We start from the raw sequence: 11,036 nt of genomic DNA on the forward strand, positions 1-11,036 counted from the left end.
AGAAGGCGCGAGGATGAAAGATGAAGAAGATGGTGTGGTGCTCGCGTGCGCCACACTGATGATGAGTTGCTAGGTGGGATTGGCCACTCGACTAACAGTTACGAGAGAACGATGACTCCTGTGCTCACAATATATATATATTGTAATGAAGAGAAGTGAAAGGACTAACGGACCTCGATCGTCCAATCCCTGTTCGGGTATGTGCCGGAAGCATCAAGCTGGCATCATCTCTGTGCGTCCTTGTGGTCAGATCAGCGATCCCCTATCCGGTTCACCTGGAACAGACTGCGCTGCTTCCCGCCTCTCGCTTTTACTGCTTGTTAGCCATTAAACCGCCTTTCAAGTGGTGAGGGTGCGGGGTACGAGGTGAACCAACCTGGAGCTTCGCAACCGCACCGTACCAATGCCCGTCAACCCCGTCGACGTAGGCCAACAGCCACCATCGCCGGTGCCAACGGTCATCTGTGCCGGCACCATCCGTCAGCGTGACCCGCCCTTTTTCACCGGCAAAGGTAATTATGATGCCGAGGATTGGTTGTCCACATTCGAGCGAGTGAACGTCTACAACAAGTGGGATGACCAAGCTAAGTTGAGCAATGTCGAGTATTACCTTAGGGAAGTGGCTGAGGTCTGGTTTCGGAACAACGGCAGGACCATCAAAACGTGGGGCGAATTCAAAACCCTCTTCGCAGAGGCGTTCGACAGGCCAGAGGTGCGGAAACTGCACGCTGAACAGTGTCTTCGCGTTCGCGCGCAGCAGCCCGGCGAGAATTTCACAAGTTATATCGAAGACGTTGTGGATCTCTGCAGGCGTATCAACATGGATATGTCTGAGCAAGAAAAGATTCGGCACATACTGAAAGGAATTGAAGACGACGCGTTTCAGATGTTGATGTCCAAAGACCGAAAGACCGTGGCTGAGATAATTAAGCTCTGCCAAAGCTATGATGAGCTGCGGCGGCAGAGGAGTTTTGTTCGACAGTCGCTCGGGACGGGCGCAGAGCTGTCAAGTTTATCCTTCAGTTCTGAACAAGCATCGCTTGAGATGAGGATTAAGGACTTCGTCCGGGAAGAGGTCGCTCGGCAACTTTCGCTGGTACCTTTTGTAGAGCAGCCTGCACCAAGTTTGCCTCAAGCTGTTCAGCGCACCGTCAGGGAGCAGGTCGCCGAAGCCCTATCACCTGCACACCAGTCAACTACACCCGCTGCCCCGCTGACTGTTCCAACCATGGCTACCGTAGCACCGCCAGTGACCGCTCCGTTGACGTACGCCGAATGCGCGGCAAGGGCTGCCCCGCCACTTGTCCACTCCTTTGTCCCCTCGTTTGGACCCTACATGCCAGCACCTGTGACGTTCACTCCTCAGCCAGTCTTCCAGTTCCGCCGTCCCGCGCCATTGGCTGTACAGCAGACGAATCCGTGGCGCACTCAGGACAACCGACCTATATGCTTTTCCTGTCGTCTCCCAGGACATGTAGCACGTTACTGTCGCCGTGCAATGCAGCAGGTTGAAGCATCTCATAGCCCAGTGTATGTTTCCCGCCAAGCTCCCCGTCGCGCACCTGCGGGACCGCCGGCACCATTCTTTCAATCCGACCATCAGACGTTCGCGAGTCACCGATCGCCTTCTCCTCGTCGCCGCTCCATCTCTCCTATGCGTCGTCAGTCAGCACCTCATGACGCGGGAAACTAATTCCCGCAGTTCCGGAGGCACGAACTGCGTACGTAGCAAAATGTCAAAGTCCTCGTGTATCTCCGAAAAATGTCGTCGACGTAGTTGTTGAAGGAGTTCCTATTCTTGCTCTTGTCGATACTGGTGCCGCGATTTCTGTTATGAGTGTGAAACTATGCCGCTATCTGAAAAAAGTTATGACGCCACTGTCGGGACTTTCGCTTCGAACTGCAAGTGCTGAACATGTGTCACCACTGGCTGCGTGCACTGCTCGAGTAGTGATCCAAGACACTGTCTACACCATCGAATTCGTTGTTTTGTCTTCATGTTCCCATGACGTTATTCTTGGATGGGACTTCTTGTCAAGCCATAACGCAGTAATTGACTGTGCCAAGGCTGAGATTGAACTTATTTCCCAGAACGATCCGCCGCTGTCTGAGCATTTGTTTGGTGAATGGAAGATTACCGTGAACGAAGACGTCGATATCCCGCCGCTAAGTTCCGTAATGGTTGACCTTGCTGGTGCGCCCGTACCCGATGGACCTGTCCTATTCACACCAGGCGACCTTTTTGTTCGCCGGAAGGAGTTGCCACTCCCATTCGCCGTTCTTACAGTGCAAGGTGGGCGTACGAGAATGTTTATCTCCAATCAAACCCACTGTTCTGTCAGCCTGCTCCATGGAGAGTCAATTGGCCATGTTGAAGCTATGCGCTCCATCAGCCGCTTCGACGTTTGCGATGATCCCGCTGCGCTTTCGCTCACTGCCCTGGACTCGTCCATTTCTACCGACGCTTCACTGTCCGCCGACGTGTTCAAGAAGTCCCTGGACGCCGATTTGGATCCCACACAGCGCACGCAGCTTCTCGCCCTTCTTTACAAGTTCCGTTCTTCCTTTGACTGTGCACAAGCTCCGTTGGGTAAAACGTCAACAGTCACCCATCACATCGACACAGGCGATCATGCTCCCTTGCGACAACGACCCTACCGTGTGTCGGGGCCGGAACGTGGTGTTATTAGTGAGCACGTGGATGACATGCTACAGCGCGGCGTCATTCGGCCGTCCCAACGCCCATGGTCGTCGCCCGTGGTCCTCGTGACAAAAAAGGATGGGTCTTTGCGCTTCTGTGTTGACTACCACCGCCTAAACAAAATTACCCGCAAGGACGTTTATCCGCTCCCTCGCATCGACGACGCTCTCGATTGTCTACACGGTGCAGAATTCTTCTCGTCCCTTGATTTGCGCTCGGGCTACTGGCAAGTGCCGGTTGCGGAATCGGACCGCCCCAAAACCGCATTTGTTACCCCGGACGGTTTATATGAATTTAACGTCATGCCATTTGGCTTATGTAACGCACCTGCCACATTCCAGAGAATGATGGATAACATCTTGCGTGGTCTCAAGTGGCATATATGCCTTTGTTACTTAGATGACGTCGTCGTATTCTCTCCCGATTTTGACACACACCTAACTCGTCTCCACCAGATTCCGACGCTTCGTCAGAAATTTCGCTACCATCGTTTCCCCCCTAACAAGACTGCTGAACGGTGATAACGCTCTTTCTGCGTGGTCCCCGGATTGTGATGAAGCATTTTATTCCTTGCGACGCCTGTTAATCTCACCACCTATCCTCCGGCATTACGACCCAGCAGCTCCTACGGAGGTGCACACTGACGCCAGTGGCGTCGGTCTCGGTGCAGTGCTTGCCCAACGGAAGCCCAACTACGACGAATACGTTGTAGCGTATGCAAGTCGAACTCTCACCAAGGCCGAGCGAAATTATTCCGTGACCGAAAAGGAATGCTTGGCCATAGTGTGGGCGCTCACCAAATTCCGCCCCTATATTTATGGCCGCCCCTTTGCAGTTGTCACTGACCACCACGCATTGTGCTGGCTGTCGTCTCTCAAAGACCCCATGGGACGACTTGCTCGTTGGGCCCTCCGTCTACAAGAATTCGACATTCGTGTTATGTATCGATCCGGCCGCAAGCATTCTGACGCCGACGCCCTCTCTCGCTCCCCGGTGTCCGCTGATACGGCACACCTCAGCACAACGGACACTACCTTGTCGTCGCTGACTCTCTCAGACATGGCTTCCCAGCAGAAAGAAGATCCATGGATCGCTACTATCGTCAACTTCCTGTCTTCACCGTCGACCCTTCCTCAGCCTAGGGCCCTGCGTCGCCAGGCTGCTCACTTTGCCATTAGCGACAACCTCCTCTACCGCCGCAACTACATGCCGGACGGCCGCAAGTGGCTCCTTGTGGTTCCACGGAATCTCCGCGCGGAGGTGTGTGCCGCTTACCACAATGATCCGCAGAGTGCTCACGCGGGACTCTTGAAGACCTATACCCGACTTCGTCAAAGATACTACTGGCGTGGTATGTACAGCTTTGTGCGAAGATTTGTTCGTGCCTGTACTGATTGTCAACGACGTAAGTCGCCTGTCCCCAAGCCAGCCGGCCCGCTGCAGCCCCTGCCGTGCCCCGTTCGTCCATATGAGCGCGTTGGCATTGATCTTTACGGCCCACTGCCATACTCTTCTTCTGGTAACCGGTGGATAATTGTGGCAGTAGATTACCTAACCCGCTATGCCGAAACAGCAGCGCTTCCCGCTTCCACGGCACGTGAGGTTGGTGCATTCATTCTGCACTCCCTCGTCCTACGCCACGGTGCACCACGGGAACTCCTAAGCGATAGGGGGCGTGTATTCCTCTCTCAGGCCATCGAAGCGCTCCTCGCAGAATGCAAAATTGTGCACCGCACCACATCCGCCTACCATCCCCAAACCAATGGACTGGCAGAAAGATTCAACCGCACGCTTGGGGACATGATCGCAAAGTATGTGGCGCCCGACCATTCGAACTGGGACTCAGTGCTACCGTTCGTAACGTTCGCTTACAACACGGCCGTGCAGACCACTACAGGTTTTGCACCTTTCTTTTTGTTATACGGACGGGAGCCATCGTGTACAATGGATACCATCCTTCCCTACAGCCCTGATCCGTCCGAATGCCATCTCCTTTCCGACGCAACGCGCCATGCAGAAGAGTGCCGCCTGCTCGCACGTTCGTTTACATCGAACGACCAAGCTCAACAGAAGCACCGTCATGACCAGGAGCACTCATCGACTTCTTACAGTGCTGGCGATCTCGTTTGGCTGTGGATACCGTCTGCCACTCCTGGTCTCTCCTCAAAGCTCCTTTCTAAATATCATGGCCCCTACCCTGTCATCGATTCTTCCTCCCCCGTTAACTACGTTGTAGAACCACTGAAGCCAACGGAAGACCTTCGACGTCGCGGCCGCGAAACTGTCCACGTCTCTCGCCTAAAGCCCTATTACGATCCCCTTGTGCTGCACTCACCGTAGGTCGCCAGGGTGGCTCTCTCTTCGGCGGAGGGTGATTGTAATGAAGAGAAGTGAAAGGACTAACGGACCTCGATCGTCCAATCCCTGTTCGGGTATGTGCCGGAAGCATCAAGCTGGCATCATCTCTGTGCGTCCTTGTGGTCAGATCAGCGATCCCCTATCCGGTTCACCTGGAACAGACTGCGCTGCTTCCCGCCTCTCGCTTTTACTGCTGGTTAGCCATTAAACCGCCTTTCAATATATATATATATATATATATGTGATGTGATAGGGTGTAAAAATCAAATGACTATGGACAATCCACTAGAGGTGTGCGGCGCAACAAAGGCAATGATGGTTGAATGGTATCGTGATGACGAAGAGGAAAGCGGAGGAGGAGAAAGAAGACGTTGAGAATCGGAGGGCAGCGCAGCGCACTCGCTGTTAGTGACCAAGTCGTAAGGTTCAGCGGCCTGTCGACCGGACGGCCAGAACCACGGTGTCCTGCGTCTGTCGACCGGACAGTCAGGCACCACGTCCGCACCCTCCACAAGAGGCCCAGCAAGCATCGTGCCGCAGCTCTCTGCATCCGCTGCTTCACCTGACAACACAGATGTCAACACTTCGCCTCTGCAACCACAGCGAGACTTGTTGAATCGTAAGACTGCACCCATTCCACTTTGTTTATCGGTTACAAATTTGACTTTTCCGTTGTCCGCATCATTTCCGCCACCTGAACATTTCAACCGTACTCTGTACCCGTTTGTGTTGCGCCTCCCGGCATCTTTATTGTCAGTCATAAATGTTCTTCCTCGCATAGTTACGAAACCCCATGCTGCAGTCTCTGATCTGTACCTCTGAATACCTCGTCTCGAGTCTCCGAAACCTCATAACATCACAATATATATATATATATATACATATATAAATATATTGTAGTGCAAAAGATTTGCCCACTTAGAGTATGCTATCAGGCACTGCGAAGGACGCACTATGCCCCGTGTGGGTATGCTCTGATACGGTGGCCATGGGCAATAATGGGTACGTAGTGAATGGCGACTGTGAAGACGACGAGGAGGTAGCACCGGCCTCGGAGAGAACGCGCCACGATCTCTGATAGCTCGCTGCAACGTGATCATCGCTCCGGCTAGTCTCAGTGCCTACCTGAACACCGTCACCTGGAACGCTACCATTCCCTGCCAATAAACACCTGTTCAATTGGTGGAGTGTGCGGGTTCCCGTCCTCACCGCAGCCTGGAGTTACGAAGCAGAGGTCTCCGTCGTGTCCTGTCCACTGACGACCCTTGGGAAATGACGTCTCCCTCGCCACCCCCGATCGTCTGTTCTGGTGCATTCCGCGTGCGAGACCCACCCATGTTTTATGGCGATGACGACCAGGACGTCGAGGATTGGCTGGCATCGTATGAAAGGGTGAGCGCACATAACAGATGGGATGACAAGATGAAGCTCAACAATGTCCCATTCTCCCTCAAGCGACTCGCTGAAACGTGGTACCTGAACCACGGAGCCGACTTGCAGTCTTGGTCAGCTTTCAAGACCGATTTTACGAAAGTGTTTGGCCGCCCAGCCGTGCGGAAACTTCTCGCCGAACAACTTTTGCTAGAGCGGGCGCAGAACAAAGGCGAAACATTCACGAGGTACATAGAAGACGTTATCGGCCTGTGCAAGCGGGCAGACCCTTCTCTAAGCGAGGCTGACAAGATCAAGCATCTTCTTAAGGGGATAGACGACGACGCCTTTCAGATGTTGCTGAGTAAGGATCCACAGACTGTCGGGGACGTCATCAACAGGTGTCAGAGCTTCGACGAGCTCCGCAAGCAGCGGCTTCTCACGCGGAGCTCAGCGTCACAGCCGGGAGAGCCCCTTTCGGGATTGGTCGTCGGCAGCGAGGAGTCTTCCCTCATGCCCCGCATTCAAGATTTTATTCGCCAAGAAATCGCGCGTCAACTATATCTTCTATCGTGTGCACCCGCTGCAGTGTCAGCGCCCCCATTGTCTTCAACACTTCAGCAAGCGATACGGGAACAAGTCGCCGATGCTCTCCCTTCGGCCTGCCCATCCGGGCCTGTGGCTGCTCCCATATCGTCGCCACTAACCCACACAGCAGCATTGTTACGACCTCGCCAGCAGGCACCGCTTTGCGCCCCACGATCGCCGCAGCTTCCGTCAGTGTCGCCGCCCCGACCAGCACCTCATGCGCCCAACATGTGGCGAACGCCTGATAACCGCCCTATCTGCTTCGTGTGTCGTGTCGCGCGCCATGTCGCCCGTTACTGTCGCCGCCAAGCCGTCTCATACGATCAGTCATTTCATTCGCCGCCCTACGTCGTGTATGAGCCGCCACTTCGTCAGCAGTCCCCCTTGCCGCCGTCGAACTGGCCTCCTGCCACCCGACCGACATTCAACAGCCGCAGGTCTTCCTCGCCGCGTCGCCGATCTATCTCGCCAATGCGTCCCCGCGTTGACCCAACACAGGAGGAAAACTAGTCGTCGCAGTTCCTGAGGCAAGAGCTGCGTCCACGTCGAAAACCTTAAGTCCTCGATTTTCACCCTATAATGCCATTAATGTTATTGTTGAAGGACTCGCCGTAATCGCCCTTGTCGATACCGGTGCTGCCGTGTCAGTAATCAGCGAAACGGTCTGCCGCAAATTACGCAAAGTGACGACGCCAGTGTACGACCTCACACTCCGCACCGCCAGCGCACAACACATCCGGCCTGTTGCTGCGTGCACAGCACGGGTCACCATTGAACACATCACCATTGAACACGTCACCATTGAACACAGTTTATCGTGCTCACTTCGTGCTCAAAACGACGTCGTTCTCGGTTGGGATTTTCTGTCGACCCACCACGCCGTCATCGATTGCGCCCGTGCTCAGCTGGAGTTATTTTCAGTTCAAGACGCCTCATCGGACGAACACCCTGCCTCTTTTCGCCTAGTTGTCGCCGAAGACACCGACGTTCCTCCTACTTCTGCGGTACTTGTACCCGTTCTGTGCGACTCAGTTCTGGACGCCACAGTGCTGCTCAGCCCTTCCGAGCTGTTTTGCCTCCGACAATGCTTCCCGCTGCCGTTCGCAGTTTTAGAAATGCAGCATGGGTTCAGCTCCATGTTTATTTGCAACCCCTATTCCTCTCCAGCTACACTGTTTCGTGGTGAGTGCCTGGGTCGTGTAAAAGAGATTGACACCCTCCTCGTCAACGACGTTCCCAATAACTCATCGGACGCTTCACTTGCTCTCCTCGACCCCTCCGCTCCAGCCCCGAATATCTCGGTTTTCCTTCGCTCAATCGACGAGACTCTTCCTGCGCCTGAACGAAACCGACTTCTCGCCATGCTTCAAGAGTTTCTCTCGTCTTTCGACTGCCAGACATCCTCCTTGGGACGCTCATCTACAGTTACTCACCACATCGACACAGGAACTCACCCGCCATTACGACAACGGCCGTATCGTGTGTCAGCCAAAGAACGTGGCGTTATTGACAGTAATGTGGACGACATGCTTGAACGTGGCGTCATACAGCCTTCGAACAGCCCGTCGGCGTCACCGGTTATTCTCGTCAGAAAGAAGGACGGATCCATTCCCTTCTGTGTTGATTATCGCCGACTCAACAAAATAACACGCAAGGATGTCTACCCTCTCCCCAGAATCGACGACGCCCTCGACACTTTGCAAGGATCCGAGTTCTTTTCTTCCCTTGATTTAAGGTCTGGCTACTGGCAGGTCCCCATGGCGGATGCTGATCGGGAGAAAACGGCCTTTGTAACACCAAATGGCTTGTACGAGTTTACCGTCATGCCTTTTGGCCTTTGCAACGCGCCTGCAACGTTTGAACGCATGATGGACAATATTTTGCGCGGCCTAAAGTGGAAAACCTGCCTCTGTTACCTTGATGATATTGTCGTCTTTTCTTCCGATTTCGACACGCATATTACCCGCCTCCGACAAGTCTTGAAATGCCTCACTGATGCAAGACTTCAGCTTAACCTCAAGAAGTGCCGCTTTGCTGCCCGCCAACTTACAATTTTAGGTCACGTTGTGTCCAAAGATGGCGTCAGTCCTGATCCTGACAAACTTCGTGCGGTCGCCGAGTTTCCTAAGCCCACCACCACCAGGCAGCTCCGAAGCTTTATCGGCCTCTGCTCGTACTTCCGACGATTCGTGAGGAACTTTGCGTCGATAACGGCACCTTTAACGATGCTTCTGAACGTGAACGGGTCCAACGACATCGCTCATTGGTCTCCAGACTGTGACGAGGCTTTCAAAAAGCTCCGTTCTGTGCTTACGTGTCAGCCGATCCTCCGCCATTTCGACCCGTCGGCCCCCACTGAGCTTCATACTGACGCCAGCGGTGTTGGCCTGGGCGCTGTGCTCGCCCAACGGAAATCTGGCTTCGACGAATACGTCGTTGCTTATGCAAGCCGGACACTCACAAGAGCGGAGGAAAACTACTCTGTCACGGAGGAAAGGTGGTTGGCTATTGTGTGGGCCACTAGCAAATTTTGTCCCTACTTGTACGGCAGGCCCTTCGACGTAATCACCGACCACCACGCCTTATCTTGGCTATCTTCTTTGAAGGATCCATCTGGTCGTCTTGGAAGGTGGGCCCTTCACTTACAAGAGTACGATATTCGCGTGCTATTTCGATGTGGCCGCAAACACACCGACGCCGATGCGCTCTCATGCTCTCCTGTGACCGCCGACAGTGCATTTTTGTCATCCATAGACGGAATTCTGACGACATGACGACATGCCTCGCGAGCAGCGCAAGGATCCCTGAATCGCTTCTCTTTTGGACGTTCTGACAAACCCCGCTTCGCCCAACGCCCTTCGAGCTGTACGGCGACAGGCCACTCACTTCGCTATTCGTGACGAGCTTCTGTACCGCCGAAATTATAACGCAGAGGGCCGAAAGTGGCTCCTCGTTATTCCCCGCCATCTGCGTTCAGACATTTGCGCATGTTTTCACGCCGATGCACAGTGTGGTCATGCTGGCGTACTGAAGACATACCGACGTCACCGCATGCGGTACTATTGGCGTGGAATGTACACTTTTGTCATCAAGTTCGTCCGTTCCTGCGAAAAATGTCAACGCCGCAAGTCCCCACCAAACCAACCGCCGTCTACGTTGCAGCCCCTGCCGTGTCCAGTACGACCTTTCGACCGCGCAGGAATTGATTTGTATGGGCCGCTCCCCTACACGACTTCTGGAAACCGCTGGGCCATCGTCGCGGTAGACCACTTAACGAGATACGCTGAAACCGCCGTACTACCAGCCGCTAACGCCCGCGACGTCGCCTCATTTCTTCTACGCCGGTTTATTCTTCGTCACGGTGCCCCTACAGAGTTGCTCAGTGACCGAGGCCGTGTCTTTCTATCTGAAGTAATTGAGGCCCTGCTCGCAAAGTGCAACGTTATCCAGCGCACCACTACTTCTTACCATCCACAGACCAATGGGCTCACGGAAAGATTTAATCGGACACTGGGTGATATGTTGGCAACTTATGTTTCGGCAGACCACTCCGACTGGGCCCAAGTTCTTCCGTACGTAACTTATGCGAACAACATCGCCACTCAAGCAACTACGGGGTTTTCGCCTTTCTTTCTTCTCTACGGCCGCGAGTCGTCATGTCAGCTCGACACCATCCTGCCGTACCGACCAGATGCATCTGAATGTACCCCCGTGTCACAGGCATCTCGACACGCCGAAGAGTGTGGCCGGCTCACCCGGGCCCTGACTTCCGAGGAGTAATCTCGCCAGAAGCAGCGTCACGACGATAGAACACCGCCCCCTGAGTTCGCTGCCGGTTCTCTTGTGTGGCTGTGGATACCCTCGACTGTTCCTGGTCTTGCTCAGAAGTTACTGTCCAAATATCATGGTCCTTACCGTGTAATCGAGCGCGCATCCCCTCCCCAGTGAACTACGTAGTTGAGCCGCTCACGTTGTCCCCGGACCTTCGTTGTCGCGGTCGCTAAACTGTGCACGTTGA

General features: G+C 54.2%; 1 protein-coding gene across 1 annotated transcript; it reads left to right on the forward strand.

Moving 5' to 3' along the window:
* Positions 1-382: 382 nt before the first annotated feature.
* Positions 383-10,798, forward strand: LOC144180213 (uncharacterized). The gene is made up of 3 exons (XM_077708593.1): positions 383-1,402; positions 3,776-3,961; positions 10,739-10,798. Exons 1-3 carry the CDS (start codon positions 404-406, stop codon positions 10,796-10,798), a joined length of 1,245 nt encoding a protein of 414 aa, XP_077564719.1. The 5' UTR covers positions 383-403.
* The last annotated feature ends 238 nt before the right edge of the window (positions 10,799-11,036 follow it).

The sequence above is a fragment of the Haemaphysalis longicornis genome, unplaced genomic scaffold (assembly GCF_048455015.1).
Source record: "Haemaphysalis longicornis isolate Haplotype H1 unplaced genomic scaffold, Haemaphysalis longicornis Haplotype H1 scaffold_4, whole genome shotgun sequence".
In the NCBI taxonomy this organism is placed as follows: Eukaryota; Metazoa; Arthropoda; class Arachnida; order Ixodida; family Ixodidae; genus Haemaphysalis; species Haemaphysalis longicornis.